General features: G+C 40.8%; 1 protein-coding gene across 2 annotated transcripts in view; it reads left to right on the top strand.

The window, feature by feature from the left end:
* The first annotated feature begins 9,456 nt into the window (after positions 1-9,456).
* LOC120026933 (low-density lipoprotein receptor-related protein 12-like) overlaps positions 9,457-18,959 on the top strand; it is a 41,111-nt gene continuing 31,608 nt past the window's right edge. The window contains exons 1-3 of one of the 2 annotated variants that reach the window (XM_038971709.1): positions 9,457-10,633; positions 14,062-14,118; positions 15,583-15,718. In XM_038971709.1, coding sequence (XP_038827637.1) covers positions 10,561-10,633; positions 14,062-14,118; positions 15,583-15,718 — 266 coding nt within the window. In that variant the 5' untranslated portion in view covers positions 9,457-10,560. Of the gene's footprint in view, positions 10,634-14,061; positions 14,119-15,131; positions 15,719-18,959 lie in introns of those variants that run through there. The other variant, XM_038971708.1, reaches the window with a different exon arrangement.

The following is an 18,959-nucleotide window of genomic DNA, read 5'->3' as shown; positions in this document are numbered from 1 at the left end:
AATGTAGCTTTTTGGCCATCAAGGAAACACTATGTCTGGCGCAAACCTAACTCCTCTCATCACCCCGAGAACACCATCCCCACAGTGAAGCATGGTGGTGGCAACATCATGATGTGGGGATGTTTTTCATCGGCAGGGACTGAGAAACTGGTCAGAATTGAAGTAATCATGGACGGGGCTAAATACAGGGAAATTCTTGAGGGAAACCAGTTTCAGTCTTCCAGAGATTTGAGACTGGGACGGAGGTTCACCTTCCAGCAAGACAATGACCCTAAGCATACTGCTAAAGCAACACTCAAGTGGTTTAAGGGGAAACATTTAAATGTCTTGGAATGGCCTAGTCAAAGCCCAGACCTCAATCCAATTGAGAATCTGTGGTATGACTTAAAGATTACTGTACACCAGCAGAACCCATCCTACTTGAAGGAGCTGGAGCAGTTTTGTCTTGAAGAATGGGCAAAGATCCCAGTGGCTAGATGTGCCAAGCTTATAGAGACATACCCTAAAAGACGTGCAGCTGTAAAAGGTGGCTCTATAAAATATTTACTTTGGGAGGGTGAATAGTTATGCACTCTCAAGTTTTCTGTTGTTTGTCTTTTTTCTTGTTTGTTTCGCAAGAATAATATTTTGCATCTTCAAAGTGGTAGGCATGTTGTGTAAATCAAATTATATAAACCCTCCAGAAATCCATTTTATTTCCAGGTGGTAAAGGCAACAAAATAGGAAAAATGCCAAGGGGGTGAAAACTTTTGCATGGCACTGTAAGTGCATAGATGATGTCGTCCCCACAGTGACCGAACGTACATACCCCAACCAGAAGCCATGGATTACAGGCAACATCCGCACTGAGCTAAAAGCTATTGCTGCCGCTTTCAAGGAGCGGGACTTTAACCCGGAAGCTTATAAGAAATTCCACTATGCCCTCTGACGAACCATCAAACGGGCAAAGAGTCAATACAGGACTAAGTTCGAATCGTCGGATGTGGCAGGGCTTGCAAACCATTACATACAAAGGGAAGCATAGCCGTGAGCTGCCCAGTGACACGAGCCTAACAGACGAGCTAAACTACTTCCATGCTCGCTTCGAGGCAAATAACACTGAAACATGCATGAGAGCACCAGCTGTTTCGGAAGACTGTGTGATCACGCTCTCTGCAGCCAATGTGAGTAAGACCTTTAAACAGGCCAACATTCACAAGGCCGCAGGGCCAGACGGATTACCAGGACGTGTACTGCAAGCATGCGCTGACCAACTGGCAAGTGTCTTCACTGATATTTTCAACCTCTCCCTGTCACCCAGTTTGTAATACCAACATGTATCTCAAAAAGTATTGATGTTCATCAGTCCATGGTAAGACAACTTGTCTATAAATGTAGAAAGTTCAGTACTGTTGCTACTCTCCCTATGAGTGGCCGTCCTGCAAAGATGACTGCAAGGAGTGGCCGTCCTGCAAAGATGACTGCAAGAGCACAGCGCAGAATGCTCAGTGAGGTTAAGAAGAATCCTAGAGTGTCAGCTAAAGACCTACAGAAATCTCTGGAACATGCTAACATCTCTGTTGACGAGTCTACGATACGTAAAACACTATACAAGAATGGTGTTCATGGGAGGACACCATGGAAGAAGCCACTGCTGTCCAAAAAAAACATTGCTGCACGTCTGAAGTTCGCGAAAGAGCACCAGGATGTTCTACAGTGCTACTGGCAAAATATTCTGTGGACAGATTAAACTAAAGTTGAATTGTTTGGAAGGACACAAAACACTATGTGTGGGGGGAAAAAAGGCACAGCACACCATCAAAACCTCATCCCAACTATAAAGTATGGTGGAGGGAGCATCATGGTTTGGGGCTGCATTCCTGCCTAAGGGCCTGGACAGCTTTCTATCATCGACAAAAAAATGAATTCCCAAGTTTATCAAGACATTTTACAGGAGAATGTAAACCTCTCTGTCCTCCAAATTGAAGCTCAACAGAAGTTGGGTGATGCAACACGACAACGACCCAAAACACAGAAGTAAATCAACAAAAGAATGGCTTCAACAGAAGAAAATACGCCTTCTGGAGTGGCCCAATCAGAGTCCTGACCTTAACCCGATTTGGGATGCTGTGGCATGACCTTGAGAGCGGTTCACAAACAGACTTCCCAAGAATTTTGCTAAACTGAAACAGTTTTGTAAAGAGGAATTGTCCAATATGCCTCCTGACAGTTGTGCAGCTCTGATCCGCAACTACAGAAAACGTTTGGTTGAGGTTATTGCTGCCAAAGGAGGGTCAACCAGTTATAAATCCAAGGGTTCACATACAATTTCCACCCTGCACTGTGAATGTTTACACGGTGTGTTCAATAAAGACATGAAAACGTCTAATTGTTTGTGTGTTATTAATTTAAGCAGACTGTATTTGTCTATTGTTGTGACTTCGATGATCAGATCACATTCTATGACCAATTTATGCAGAAATCCAGGTAATTCCAAAGGGTTCACATACTTTCTCTTGCCACTGTACGTAATTGATCAGATACATCATGAAACATATTTACAATTAAACATTTCAGGTTTTAATGCAGTTATTAATGCTAGCACACACTGAGGAATCAGTCTTAACTTACAATGACAATGCAAGTGCATATATTGCCCTCAACCTTAAAGCCAAGGTAACTTATGACCTGCCCTGCTGGTACTTAGTGGTCACCATCCAACCCTGCCTATAATAAGTAGGCCTAGTCTACTTACCATATCTGCTCTTATACCTCGTACCTGTAGCTATGTCGAGTAATTATATAGCATGCCTACCTGCAACAGGACATTAAACACTATTTAACCATTTGGAGCTGCGGGTTAAGCAGTGGGGTCAAGCCCAACACTTACAAACCCTCCAGTGTATTAGTCCTCATAGTGTTAGCTGGGACAGAAGCCTGCATGCCCTGTGGCTCTCCAGGAACATAGTTGGTGAGCAATTCATATATGCCACGACAGGTCAGGAAAGACTGATCCGGACTAACCCTAGTATAGGCAGGCTTACTATACTTAATAGCACAGATAGTATCTTGTTATTGTGGTGTTGGCCATTAGACCACAGAAATGCACTGTTGATCTGGGCCTGGACTCTGAGCCCAGGGTCTTGGTCCATTGGCACTAATCCCTGAAACCCAAATAAACCCATAGCCCTTAGAAACTTCTTGTGTAGCTCCATCTTGACCTTTGATAAGCCAGGTGGGATTAAGGAAATGTCCTGTTGTGGTTTGTTGTTTTTGTATGGGTATTGGTACACACTGTTAGCTAAGCAATCGCTAGCTGATCGTTATCTGAAAAGGACTCATGTGCATCGCATTCAGATTAAGTTATATAAAAAAAGAAAAAATTGTAAACTAAGTAGCTATACACTTAACTATCTATATGTACAGAAAAACACAGACATTTTTCCAGCCAAAGAGAGGAGTCACAAAAATCAGAAATAGAGATAGAATTAATCACTAACCTTTGATGATCTTCATCAGATAACACTCATTGGACTTAAACGATATCATAACCGCCATCGATAAGAGACATTACTGTGCAGCCGTATTCATCGACCTGGCCAAGGCTTTCGACTCTGTCAATCACCACATTCTTATTGGCAGACTCGACAGCCTTGGTTTCTCAAATGATTGCCTCGCCTGGTTTACCAACTACTTCTCTGATAGAGTTCAGTGTGTCAATTTGGAGTGCCTGTTGTATGGACTTCTAGCAGTCTCTATGGGGGTGCCACAGGGTTTAATTCTCGGGCCGACTCTCTTCTCTGTATACATCAATGATCTCGCTCTTGCTGCTGGTGATTCTCTGATCCACCTCTACGCAGACGACACCATTCTGTATACTTCTGGCACCTCTTTGGACACTGTGTTAACTAACCTCCAGATGAGCTTCAATGCCATACAACTTTCTTTCCGTGGCCTCCAACGGCTCTTAAATGCAAGTAAAACTAAATGCATGCTATTCAATCGATCACTGCCTGCACCTGCAAACCCGTCCAGCATCACTACTCTGGACGGCTCTGACTTAGAATACGTGGACAACTACAAATACCTAGGTGTCTGGTTAGACTGTAAACTCTCCTTCCAGACTCACATTAAGCATCTCCAATCCAAAATTAAATCTAGAATCGGCTTCCTATATCGCAACAAAGCATCCTTCACTCATGCTGCCAAACATACCCTCGTAAAACTGATCATCCTACCGATCCTCGACTTCGGCTATAAAATAGCCTCCAACACTCTACTCAACAAATTGGATGCAGTCTATCACAGCGCCATTCGTTTTGTCACCAAAGCCCCATATACTCCCCACCACTGTGACCAGTACGCTCTCGTTGGTTGGCCCTCGCTTCATACTCATCGCCAAACCCACTGGCTACAGGTTATCTACAAGTCTTGCTAGGTAAAGCCCCGACTTATCTCAGTTCACTGGTCACCATAGCAGCACCCACCCGCAGCACGTGCTCCAGCAGATATATCTCACTGGCCACCCCAAAAGCCAATTCCTTCTTTGGTCTCCTTTCCTTCCAGTTCTCTGCTGCCATTGACTGGAACAAACTGCAAAAATCACTGAAGCTGGAGACTCATATCTCCCTCACTAGCTTTAAGCACCAGCTGACAGAGCAGCTCACAGATCATTGCCCCTGTACACAGCCCATCTGTAAACAGCCCATCTATCTACCTCATCCCCATACTGTAATTATTTATTTATCTTGCTCCTTTGCACCCCAGTATCTCTACTTGCACATTCATCTTCTGCACATCTACCATGCCAGTGTCGAATTGCTATATTGTAATTACTTCGCCACCATGGCCTATTTATTGCCTTAACTCCCTTATCTTACCTAATTTGCACTCACTGTATATAGACTTTGTTTTCTTTTTTTTCTACTGTATTATTGACTGTATGTTTTGTTTATTCCTGTAACGACTGGAGAGTGATGGGTGTGGAGTCAGACGCAGAGAGCAGAAGGTAAAACAGGAAAAACGCTTTAATGTCCTTTCGTAAAGTAACTAGTCACAAACATGGGTGAAGCCCAAAACACAGGTGCAACAAACCCAAAACCATAGTTACAAAAATACCAGACAGCGAAAACCCAAAAGAACACAAACATCACATACGTCAAAATAACAACAAGCCCGTACAAACACCAGCGGGCTAAACGAACTTAAATAACACCCATCCCAAAACCCCAACAAGGAACATGTGAAAACAATTAGACAAAAACAAACGAAAAGGAAAAAGGGATCGGTGGCAGCTAGTAGACCGGCGACGACGACCGCCGAGCGCCACCCGAACAGGAAGGGGAGCCACCTTCGGTGGTATTCGTGACATTTCCATGTGTAACTCTGTGTTGTTGTATGTGTCGAATTGCTATGCTTTATCTTGGCCAGGTCGCAGTTGCAAATGAGAACTTGTTCTCAACTAGCCTACCTAGTTAAATAAAGGTTAAATAAAAAAACACAATGCCTCAATGAATAAACTTGCCTTTGTGACAACTGAAAATATTTATTTATCATAAAAAAATAAGATATTTCCACCCAAACTTTTTGTGAGATTATGATAACAACCATATTATTTCCCTACCTAAAACAAATCAATCAATGTAAATTATATATAATATACTAATTTAGCTAAAACATATGGGTGTGGCGGAAAAGACAAGGTGTGGTGGAAATTACATCTATGTAAAAAAAACTTATGAAAACAATATTTTATTGCAAACATTTTGAACAACAACCATTATTAAACATTTAATTAATTTAAGACAAATTAAGATTCCAAAAGTGGGCAGAGCTCAAGGAAGTAGGCCAGTGTTTTTGAGAGATGAGCCTAGATTGCAGAGGGGTCATCTGCATATCATTTGTGGTATGTCCAACACAGGTGTGGAGGGTCACCTGCATTTGAGAATCACCAAAGTGCACTGCCTGGATTTCACTGGTGTTCACTAAAAGTTCAATGAGTAAACATTCCGTATCACAATCGTGATTCTTTCTCCCCTTTTTCAGGGGTGTAACATTTACACAGGTAGTTCTCTCAGCTGTGCAACTTTGGTTTTAGAAGTGAAGGGGAAATAATTATTATAATTTGTTTTATCCAGTCAGATAAACACTCCAAACAGCCTACCCGACCGCTCGGAGGTGTCTGCATGGTCCTAAAGCAAACCATTGCCTCATTTTGTATCACATTCAAATGATAAAACTGGAGGGGACAAAAATGCAATTTCAGAATGTAAGGGGGGCATGTCCCCCCCGTCCCCAGTGAACGTTGCACCCCTGAGTTCTCTGCAAGGTCAATATGCACGATATTCTCTTTTAATTCTCTCAGTTTGGAGTATTGGTGTCGAATGTTGTACATGTGTTTCCCCAACTTCTCTTTCAATCCTGTGTAGAAGTCCTCCAGTAGAATATGCAGTGTGCCACATACCTTTTCTTATACAGTCAAATGTACAGTGAACTTCTCCATGTTTCCCTCTTAGTTTTGTTTTTCAAGACTCAATAGGGTTCTCATTGTTGCTGCAGCTGATCACTTTGAGATGCTGTAGTTTGTCCGCCATGAACTGGAGGTTGGTGTGGGTTTTGCATAGGCATGTGTCCCTATCCTGGACAGTTGGCTTGACAACCCAAAAAGACGTATTTTTCAGAATTCATAGTAGGACATTTTAATCTCTGAATATTCCCTCTATAATCCTGATCAAGGTTCTGAATTGTGCCATTCAAGAAGCACTTCTGCATTTTTTTCTTGTTCCTCGTTAGTGTGTCCTTTTTCCCTGTTGTTGCTCTACTGTTGACATCATGTTAATAGAATCTAGTGATTTTCTCTTCTGTGGCGGTGCTAATTATGTTACACTGCTTTTTCCTGGAGTATTGAAGAATTGTTGACCTGTTTTCATTTGCCCTAAACGCTTTTGCTGAAAATCCAGGATGTTGCCTCTGACATTTTTGAAGCCACTTGTTTATCCTTGGCACTATGCATTTTTTAATACTTTTGCTTTAACTCTCCAATGATGGCATTTTGAAACAATTAAAATCCTTCTCAAGTTCTTCGGAGTTCCCTTCATTTTCGGTTTTGTCTTTATCTTTGGGGAATCTTGTCTCTCCATTTTCTTCATCAGTTGATCATACCTTTTTTTGTATTTTTCAGTTTTCCATTAAGCTTTATCAAGTTTGACATTTGTCATGCAAAGATCTCTTTTTTTTGAGCGACCTCTTCCAACCTTTTTCCTTCCAGCAAGTATTAGACTTCTCAATCCTGTTGCAGATTATGAGGAAGGGGTATCAGGGCATGCATCAGGGCAGGTATGATGGCCTCATGTTCTGGCTACAAGGTGTTGTGTTGCCTGATAGGTAGCTCTCCATTGCAACTGTTCTCTTTAAAGTCTGTCTTCTATTCCGTTGGTTGCATTTCCATTGTCATCTCTCGCTTCTTTGTTCTTGCTTTGTAAGCTCAGAGATAGATATCACTTCTCCCTTCTCTTTTTTCTTCCAGTATCTCTCCCTGTCTTTTTGCAGATGTTCCTGGTATCGTATAGAATAATTTTTTATTTTGTTTCTATGTCTGTGACCTCTGTGCTGTTTAATGTGGCATCTTCTAAAAACAAAGAAAAATACTACTTAAGTGTTCCAATTGTGCACACCTTGAGCATTTTCTAGATGAAATTAATTTAAAACATGATTTAAATAAGCCTAACTTTAAAAAAAAGTTACAAGTAGTAACATAAAGGATATTTGTCATTTCCACCACGGTTAAGTTTGTGACGGAAATTACTGTGATGGAAATGTTTTTGGAGAAAAATGACAGACTGCTTAGCATGCTTTGGCTAGCATATAGTTTATACTAAATACATGAAATATATTTTACATTTTTTAATTCAACGACAAATTAAAGAAATTTTAGCCTGTTTGGAAATGACTGACAATAAAAATATTCTCTACACAAGCAATATTTACCTAGATTTTTCTTAAACTTCTGGGCATCACTTCAGGAACAACTGTCCTCTGCAGCCATGTGCTTTAGTGTCACAATACATTTCCATGGTAACGAAATGAACAGTCTGTTGACAAAATTTTATTAATGAGGAATTTGCCCTCAGTGGTGGAAATGTCATCACCAAAGGACAGGTATATTTTGTGTAAATAACAATATAAAGGACATACAATAAATATTGATAGATTTTATTTAATTGACTCTTTCTCTAGAAGATAACATTACATAATGTGTAATTCTTAATCTTTTCTCATAGAAAAACATAGTAGACGCTCAAAAGTCTGCATATGGGACAAGGGCAAAACAATGACATTGAGGTATAAAATGCATATGAAAAGTAGCTAAAATACTTGACAGAGAGGTGTTGATAAGAATATGGGGTGATTGTAGTGTGAACTTAACATATAAAGAATGAATACATATATTTTTTTTAATAAAATCCCCCAAATTTAACCTGAGGACATAGCGGTTCCCATAGTTGCAGAATCACCCTGTTATAGGTGTCAAGCTTATGGGCATGTGGCAGCAGTGTGTAGGAGGGAGGATCCTAGGTGTGAGAAGTGTATGAGACAAAGGAATGTGTAGCATTGGGGAAGTAGTGGTATGTGTTAATTGTAGGGGTGCCCATGGGACTGGGGATCAGAAATGTCCCATGCGAGAGAGGCAGGTTGAGGTTTCCAGGGTTAGAGTGGTGCAGTCGTTGTCATATGATGAGGCAGTGAAGAAAGTAGAGGAAGGATCCTGAGAGGAGTGGTGTGAGTAGTAGATCTGTACCAGTACAGAGAGATAGGCCAACAAGTGGGAAAGGGAGTCAGTTGTACAACAAGTTGTGAAAGGGAGTCAGTTGTACAAATTTCAGCCTTCAACTGAAATTTGTCTTCCACATTTTAACCCAACCACTCTAAATCAGAGAAGTGCATAATCAACATCCACGTCTCAGCACCCAGGGAACAGTGGGTTAACTGCCTTGCTCAGAATTGGGAATTCGATCCAGCAACCTTTTGGTTACTGGCCCAACACTCTAAACACTAGGCTACCTGCCGCCCAAGTGACATACATTTCAGTAAGATTGGATTTTTAGCATTTATAGCAATGGTTATCAACTGTACTGCAGGGATGGAAGGTAAGTCGCAGAAAATTGAGGTTGTGGTGGCAGATGCAGAGAGGTATTTCCGTGTGCGAGACTTGACAGCAGAAGAGTTACAGGGTGCGTTAAGTGGTGGTGTCCCATCCTTTCAGGTTGTTGGCCTGAGTTAGGACTAAATAGATTTAAATAGTGGAGTACTGTGGTGTTATTATTTGTAAACAATTCTGAGTGTAGTGTTAGATGGTAGGGTATTTGTTTATTTATTTTTTCAAGCAAAGTATATGGGAGTTGTACTCCAGTCTAGTAGGTGGCGGTAATGTATTGGATGCCAACCGCCGTTAAACCTAATCAAAGAAGGAGTGTTTATGATACCCTATCCATAACAACATTCAGCCGATGTAAAGCTAGTTGTGACTACACGGGTGGTGTATATACAGTTTAGGCCTGGAGTATGTATTACGGACTTATGCTTTAGAACATTTTAGCCACTTTCATTAGAAGAAGCCAGTGAAGTGACATTTCAAGGATACCACAGGCATATTTTCGTTCTGTTCTGCCATTGCTTTGGAAGCTAGTTAACGGTAGCAGGCTAGCTTGTAGCTAGCATTAGCGAGACCAGAGGTTGTTTTCGGCGTTATAACGAGAGAAGAGACGCTTGCAACGCTCGTTTAGTTTTTTTTTTTGTTCACCGTTTTCTTTCGGTTATATTGTATTTATTTAGTTTATATTTGGTGACATATTTATTTTCGATGTCAATGTTGGTAATGAAACGTAATTGTGTTAACGCAGCTAGCTAGCTAACTTTGTTAACGATGCCTAACGTTGCGTTGATTACTAACGGTATCTAGCTAACACAAAGGGGAGTTCTAGCTTGTTAGCTAAACCGGGAAGTTGACTATTGCTAGCAATGCCTTTGTTCTGGCACAATGCTTAACACGAAGGTTCATCTCATACTAGGAGATGGAGATCCACTCAAACTAATATATACACATGTGTATATATATTAATAGTGACTATGAATAGATAGATGGCTTACGTTAGCGTAATATTTAGCTAGCATTTTGGTTAGCGAGAATTCAATTTAGCTCATTTGTTGTTTTGTTAGCTAACTAGCCAGACAGTTTCAACGCACTGTTTTGTTTAACCGTTTGATTGTAGTAATTTGCCAAGACAGCTATTGCTTCTTCATTGTCATCTAGCTAGCATGATAACTTGATCTCTGGTTGGCTCTATAATTGATTGTCAATCACTGTCAGTTGTCTGGCCAGAAAGGAATTGGCTAAAGTTAGCTAGAATAACTTTTTAAATCCATATACATCTCTTTTGTTGTTTTTTGTTTTTAACACTGCTAATGTGTTTTTGGGACACCAACGAGCGCATGTTTAGTTACATTTTTGGGAACAGTGTAACAATCTGAAGCGAGTAACCAAGTAGCAACAAATATATAATTAGGTCTAGTTCATTGGCGATAATGGCCTACACTTTGGGCTCAAATGGGATCTCATCATGGATATCTCTACACATGGTTCTCCTCATATTCACTGGTAAGTATTTGGTAATGGCTAAATATTTGTTTCAACTCACAGACAATCTATACCACAGCAACTCGAACACACTCAGGCACACAGCAAGATATGGTCATTTCCATCTAAAAGTTCCCATGAGCACCAACATGAAGTTTATAGGAGCATATAACATTTGGTGTCAAATGAAAGCTGAGTCTATATTTTTGTATTGCGATTTGATATTGTGATTTGATGTTCCAAACATATTGCTCACTCTGTCTGCTGCAGAGAGACGAAAGAGCATGAGAAAATTAGTTTTGTATCAAGTCATGGAAATAAAAGTGCTAAAAACATGTTGGCTCACTATTTACAAAGAAGATGGAGAACAAGCTATAGGATGAAAACTACTAGAGTTTTGACGCAGGGACAGCCGACTAGCGCTAGCTAATGTAACTTGCCAAAATGTTTTTATTTATTTTTTACAACTAGATATTTGGAGTCCCGATATCAATATATCATCCAAAATAATATTGCAACATGTAACTGTGTCGATATTGCAATTTTATTGCCATTTGATGTTCCAAACATATTGCTCACTATATGTCTGCTGCAGATAGACAAGCCATTGTCTTACAGGCACCAAAACATCTAACTGGAGTTCTCTGCAATTCATTCCATGAGTGTGGAGCATGATATTCAAGTGCCGTTTTGCCTAACTCAGAGTGAATCCGGGGTATCTCTAGCACTAGCATGTCCTGTGACTGAGTATGATAAATACTGTTTGACCACTGGATTTTTGAATTAAGATAATTAGGAAGTTTCTGTAAGACAGCTTTATAAACAAATATCAACCAGTGTCTGGCCCTTCTAAAAATCAGGGAGTCCCAGCCAACCGAAGTGTACAAAAGGCAATGAAAAAGGCAAGCAGTAACAGCGCAACGCTGCATGATACACTGCATCCAATTTCTTCAGTACTGATGCTGATCCATGCATATATAAAATATCACCATTATCAAGCACTGACATAAAGGTGTCCTTTACAATTTCCTTTTTGTGCTGTGATGACAGACAAGATTTATTTCTATAAACAAATAATTCTCAGTTTCAGCTTCTTTACGAGTTTAAAGAGATGTTATCATCTAACCAAATTCCAAGCTATTTATAGGTGGGAACACATTCCAAAAGAGAGACATCATGGGTAGCAATGTTCAGATTTTCCAATTGTATGTCTTTGGATTGTGAAAATACAATGTATACTTAGTTTTACTTGAATTAAGCGCCAGCCTAAGATCTACAAGTGCATCTTGAAGCAATTGAAAGTCAAACTGCAGGAATGCTTCAGCGAGTGATGGGGCTGTGGCATATAGTACTGTGTCATCAGCATAGAAATGGAAGTTGCATTTTTTTCACTGAGTTACAGATGTCATTTATGTATATAGTGAATAATAAAGGACCTAAAATCGAACCTAGTGAGACTCCTTTGTTAACAGTGACAAAATCTGATTTTAACCCATCTGCAATAATAGCCTGAGATCTATCACTGAGATAATTCTGAAACCACAAACATGTATCTGAGGCCAACCCCAATGAGGTCAGTTTCTTCAGCAGAAGAGAATGATCAAACTGTATCGAAAGCCTTCGATAGATCAACACACAAAGCAACACAGTTCAACTTCTTATCCAAGGCTCTTACAATATCATTTACAACCAGGGTGGTGGCTGTGATAGTACTGTGCCCCGGTCTTAAACCAGACTGAAATGTGTTCAGTATGCAGTTGTCAAGACAAGAAAGAGCGCATTTTTGCAAGACAAGACAGCTTAGAGATTGGTCGATAAGTATCAAGGTCACCAGTATCCCCACCGTTGTGCAGAGGCAGCACATAGGCAGTTTTTCAAATCTTAGGTATGACCCCAGAGGTCAGCGTGAGGTTAAAAATATGAGTAAGAGCACCAGAGATGAGTGGTGCAGCTCTAGCCAGCAACCCTGGGTCAAGTTTGTCAGTCCCTGTAGCTTTCTTAGTGTCTATGGCTAGCAATGAATCAATAACTTTCTCCTCTGAAGAGGCTTAGTGAGAAACCCTGACCATCAGCATACTCATGGATAATCACTTCATATATATCTTTTCTTCCTTCATTTGTGGTTGACCCTTTTCTCAAAAAGATTGCCTGCCTCAATGAAGTGATTGTTAAAGGCATTAGCAATGGTGTTCTTATCAGTAATGAGTCCAGTATCCAGCCCTATCTGATTTGGAAGTGTGGAGTGCATATTGTTCTTTAATGCTTTAACTACTTTCCAGAATTTGGCTGGATTCCCTTAACAGTCATTTAAACTCGTCACATAGTAATCCAATTTTGTTCTTCTAACAAGTCTGATGCACAGGTTTCTCAGCTGCCTAAAAGTCAGCCAGTCAGAGCTAGAAGTTTCTCTAGCCTTAGCCCATGCTACATCTCTTTTACGAATAGCATCAGAAATGTCAGAATTAAACCATGGGTTTGATCTATTCTTTACTCTAACCTTAGTGTATGGAGCGTGTTTATCAGCAATGGAAATTAAAACACTAGTACATTTTTCTAATGCCAACTCTGCTCCAGACGGTGTGTGGGCAATATAGCAGAAGGTGGGAGATATATTCCAACAGTTGTAACTTTACAGTTGTAACCTGATGTTAGACTTAGGGCTAACACTTCACATTGATTTGGAATGGAGACAGATTTAATTTGTGCAATGGGGAGGTAATTTCTTTGCATAGATAACCACTCCTCCCCCTCTACTCATCCTGTCAGCTCTAAAGACATTGTACCCATCCAGTCCAATATCTGCATCATTAGAATTCCTTGATAACCAAGTTTCAGATAAAACAAAGAAATCAGGACTAGCCTGAGAAACTAAAATCTTAACAAAATCAAAGTTTGACAAATGTAAAAATCTAAGTCCCTTACAGTTTAAAAAAAAAAACGTGGATTGTTGATATCAACCGGGGTACTTGTGGTGTTTACACAAGTATAATCGCCAGTGTGAACCAAGAGAATGGGGACAACATTACTAAGTACATGACCCCTACGTTTATGAAAACGTGGTTAAACGATAGTCTGATACAATGCTTGCTATAGCAATACTGCGACTAGCCCTATATCCAAGAGCAACAAGAAGTTGTTTCTGGGTCTCAGACTTCACTCCCATAATGTCATTCGAACCAACGTGCAACACAACTGTTGTCAGGTCGGGAGTCTGCTTCTTGACTACTGACCAAAATTCCAATGTAGTCGGTGACTTTAACACCTAGAAAACAAAGTGTGCGTGTATCTTGGATTGACACTTGCTTTACGATTGAGCTCCCGATTTAAAACGGTAACTAGCCGTTTACCATTGTTTTCTTCCGAAGCCTTTAGCATAGCTACATTTTTTTTTGCTGGAAAAAGATCATTCATAAGAAACAAAATGTTTTTTTTTGTCTCATCTTTTCTAGGAAATGCAGTTTTCTCCCAGCGAAATGACAATGTTTACGTATCAGGGATTTCTAATGGTAAGTTGGTTTCATCAAAAATAATCTGATCTCTCAGCTCGTAATGTTGGCAGGAACTACAACTCAGCCCATGTTTTTGTCTGCGAAGAAGCAAACTGTACATTTGTTGCCCACAGCAGACTTTCAGAATAGCATTGTTGCATGAACAGAACACTGTTAATTTCCTATACCACCGGGACACTAGAAATGGAATACATTGACACATAGCATTGTGTGTTTGTGAGTTACTACTGTGTTTTTAGCCAGGAGAGTGGGATAGGCCTACTCTCTTAGCTTGCTGTGCACTCTTCCAATGCACATTACGGAAGCCTGAAAATGACTTATGTATTATATTTTTTAAACCTACCGTTTTCGTTGTGTCGTATTTTATACATTTTTCTTAGTGTTTTAATGGAAAACCGATTTTAAAATAAAAAATGGTCTGTTTAAACGCTAAGAACAATTGTCCATTTGTCACATCCCGAGACTGGACCATAAATAACAATCAAAGTGAAATGTGTGGGCATTTCAGCCACAAATACATTAGAACATTTTCAACTGGATCAGAAACATTGGTCACAATCTTATTTCCTAAATGGTGTAACCGATGTGCCTTGTTGAGTTTGGGGACTATTTCATAAGGATTTAAGCTTACTTACATCCATTTAAATATCCAGTTCGCGACACACGCTTTATATGTATTTTATTTTTGACCCCCTTTTTCTCCCCAGTTTCGTGATATCCAATTGCGATCCAATCTTGTCTCATCGCTGCAACTCCCCAATGGGCTCGGGAGAGGCGAAGGTCGAGCCATGCGTCCTCCGAAACATGACCCACCATGCCGCGCTGCTTCTTAACCCGGAAGCCAGGAAACAACGTTCAACTGACAACTGAAGTCAGCTTGCAGGCACCTGCCCGCCATAAGGAGTCGTTAGAGCGCGATGAGCCAAGGAAAGCACCCCAGCCAAACCCTCCCCTAATCCGGAAGACGCTGAGCCAATTGTGCGCCGCCCTATGGTTCTCCAGTTCACAGCCGGCTGTGACACAGCCTGGGATCGAACCCCAGGCTGTAGTGACTCCTCAACGCTGTGATGCAGTGCCTTAGACCACTGCGCCACTCGGGAGGCCCGCGTCACGCACTATTGATAAGAAAATTATGGCCTACCTTCCTGATTCCATATTGTCCTTTTTCTCTTGTCAAAGGTAAAAGCGGTAGGCAGGATTGGATCAGCCCAGTATTGTCCAATGAGGTTGCAGGGTGGGCCCGAGCTCATGCAGAGTAAATTTTTTTACTCTTTGTGCACATGTTGCAGGGCTCGAACAATGACTTGATACACATGTGTCAGGTGGTACACAATCAGCGACCCGTTTGGCTTGTGAGCACTACTTTAGAAACTACCAGCCGAAATTATAAAAAATACGCTAAAAAATGCTCATTTGTGTGTGTGCGCGACTGTCTGTGTCCGTGTGTGTGTCTCTGTCCAGCCTGTGGAGATGTGGCAGAGCAGGTCAGAGCTTCCAGTGGAGTGATAACCAGCCCTGGCTGGCCCTTCCAGTACCCCTCCAGGATCAACTGCAGCTGGAACATCAGGACCAACCCTGGGGAAATCATCACCATCAGGTGCAGCTGAACACCATCTCCTCTCCACAATCTATACCTCTCCCCTTCCTCTTCCTCCTCTCCTCCCTCAGTATCTCCCTCACTCAGTCTATACCCTCATCAGCCTGGCTGGCTGCAAACACTTCCCACACACTAAAAGGGTCTGATTAATGCAGGGGCTGAAGTCCTGGGGTCCAAGCCAGTAGGGTGCCCTGGAGCAGAGAAATACGTTTTTTTATATTTTTTATATATAACCACCAACCACAGAAGCCTGCTCAATGAGTGTAGATAGCCTGCTGCCGCTCTCCAAATCATCAGATGGGGGAGGAGGTTTGGGAGTAATTTTTGCAGTTTTAAAGCTAAACACCTGCAATTCTACACGTTTTGCCATGACGTGCCATGTTAATGATATCTGAATGAGAGTGATTAACCAAATTAATGGGGGCCCACTGGAGGTCCAGGCTAGAGGTCGACCGATTAATCGGAATGGCCGATTAATTAGGGGCAATTTCAAGTTTTCATAACAATCGGAAATCGGTAATTTTGGACGCCGATTTTGCAGATTTTTAAAAATATATATTGTTTTACACCTTTATTTATCTAGGCAAGTCAGTTAAGAACACATTCTTATTTTCAATGACGGCCTAGGAACGGTGGGTTAACTGCCTTGTTTAGGTGCAGAACGACCGATTTTTACCTTGGCAGCTCAGGGATTCAATCTTGCAACCTTACGGTTAACTAGTCCAACGCTCTAACCACCTCGCTCACGAGGAGCCCACCTGTTACGCGAATGCAGTAAAGCTGTCACGAGAATTATGTTCTCAGTGTTCATAAACCCAATTCATTGATTACTCAGCCTGATACCCAGAATTTGTGGGAAACTGGTTGGAATGAATCAGGCGGAGGCCCAGCTACAATTGTCAGGAATGTTTATTTAGAGACCTCTGACGTGCATATACAAAAACTTTCCTTTTATACCTTCTCTTAAACTATGCACATACATACACACTATATTTGGATTATCCCCTGAAGTCTCACCACAGTTTATTACCACTCAGCTGACAGTTCCAGTCCCCCCCAGATACGGAAAACCTGGAGGGGCTCTCTCCCTGTCTTATCTCCACAGAGTTATAGCTGGGTCGGTTTAAACATAGGTTAAGGAGTCTCTTTCCTTTCTTTCGGCACACACATACATTCCTTCCCCAAGGGTTATTTTTAATTACCTCTTTTCCATGCTACATAACCTCTAATCCTAATGGTTAAGTTTCTGAGTAGAATTATTTAATCATTTATCTTAAACCTTGATAAAATATTTTAACAGAAGCCAAGGTAAGTTGCTAGCTAGCATTAAACTTATCTTATAAAAAACAATCAATCATAATCACTAGTTATAACTACACATGGTTGATGATATTACTAGTTTATCTAGCGAGTCCTGTGTTGCATATAATCGATGCAGTGCGCATTCGCGAAAAAGAACTGTTGTTGCTCCAATGTGTACCTAACCATAAACATCAATGCCTTTCTTAAAATCAATACACAGAAGTATATATGTTTAAACCTGCATGTTTAGCTAAAAGAAATCCAGGTTAGCAGGCAATATTAACCAGGTGAAATTGTCACTTCTCTTGCGGTCATTGCACGCAGAGTCAGGGTATATGCAACAGTTTGGGCAGCCTGGCTCATTGCGAACTAATTTGCCAGAATTATGACATAACATTGAAGGTTGTGCAATGTAACAAGAATATTTCGACTTAGGGATGCCACCCGTTAGATAAAATACAGAACGGTTCCGTATTTCACTGAAATAATAAACGTTTTGTTTTCGAAATGATAGTTTCTGGATTCGACCATATTAATGACCAAAGGCTCGTATTTCTGTGTGTTATGTTATTAAGTCTATGATTTGATAGAGCAGTCTGACTGAGCGATGGTAGGCACCAGCAGGCTCATAAGCATTCATTCAAACAGCACTTTCGTGCGTTTTGCCAGCAGCTCTTCGCAATGATCCAAGCATTGTGCTGTTTATGACTTCAAGCCTATCAACTCCTGAGATTAGGCTGGTGTAACCGATGTGAAATGGCTAGCTAGTTAGCGGGGTGTGCGCTAATAGCGTTTCAAACGTCACTCGCTCTGAAACTTGGAGTAGTTGTTCCCCTTGCTCTGCATGGGTAACGCTGCTTCGAGGGTGGCTGTTGTCGATGTGTTCCTGGTTCGAGCCCAGGTAGCGGCGAGGAGAGAGATGGAAAGCTATACTGTTACACTGGCAATACTAAAGTGCCTATATAAACATTCAATAGTCAAAGGTATATGAAATACAAATCGTATAGAGAGAAATAGTCCTATAATTCCTATAATAACTACAACCTAAAACTTCTTACCTGGGAATATTGAAGACTCATGTTAAAAGGAACCACCAGCTTTCATATGTTCTCATGTTCTGAGCAAAGAACTTAAACGTTAGCTTTTTTACATGGCACATATTGCACTTTTACTTTCTTCTCCAACACTTTGTTTTTGCATTATTTAAACCAAATTGAACATGTTTCATTATGTATTTGAGGCTAAATATATTTTATTGATGTATTATATTATGTTAAAATAAGTGTTCATTCAGTATTGTTGTAATTGTCATTATTACAAATAAATGTAAAAAAAAATCGGCCGATTAATCTGTATCGGCTTTTTTGGGTCCTCCAATAATCGGTATCGGTATCTGCATTGAAAAATCATAATCGGTCGACCTCTAGTCCAGGCCCCTGGGAACGTGCCCAGTCGGTATTCGGCCATCATTTCTACAAGTTTAGATTACTGGTAGGGATGTGAAAAATTGTCAATTTTTCTTAACATTTAAAATCCCCTTTTCTATTGGTTTTCCGTTAAAGTGCTAAGAAAGAAAAAAAGCCCTGGGGCCTATGATTTGTTAATCCGGCCCTGTGTGCTAGCTTCTCCTCAGCATACTAGCTCAGTGGAAACTGTTAGTGCATGGCTTTGCTGTACTGTAGGTGGTAGGCCTAGGTGCTGCTGTGTAATGCTCTGATGAAGGTCTGTTTAGACTGAATGCTTCTCTCATGAAATGTCAGTGTGCAGAGAGATTTTCCTCAGGTGCTGTATAAGGCACATGACAATGCCCTTTCTCCCACTCATTGCTTGCTTTATTCAATTTATATATCTCGGTGTGTCCATTTGAAGTAATGTGTTTTTTATTAATTTTGATGATGCTCTTCCGATGTGCTCTCAATTGTGCTTGTAGTGTCCTGTT

The sequence above is a fragment of the Salvelinus namaycush genome, chromosome 32 (genome assembly GCF_016432855.1).
Source record: "Salvelinus namaycush isolate Seneca chromosome 32, SaNama_1.0, whole genome shotgun sequence".
In the NCBI taxonomy this organism is placed as follows: Eukaryota; Metazoa; Chordata; class Actinopteri; order Salmoniformes; family Salmonidae; genus Salvelinus; species Salvelinus namaycush.
This window is presented reverse-complemented; position numbering and strand designations above follow the sequence as displayed.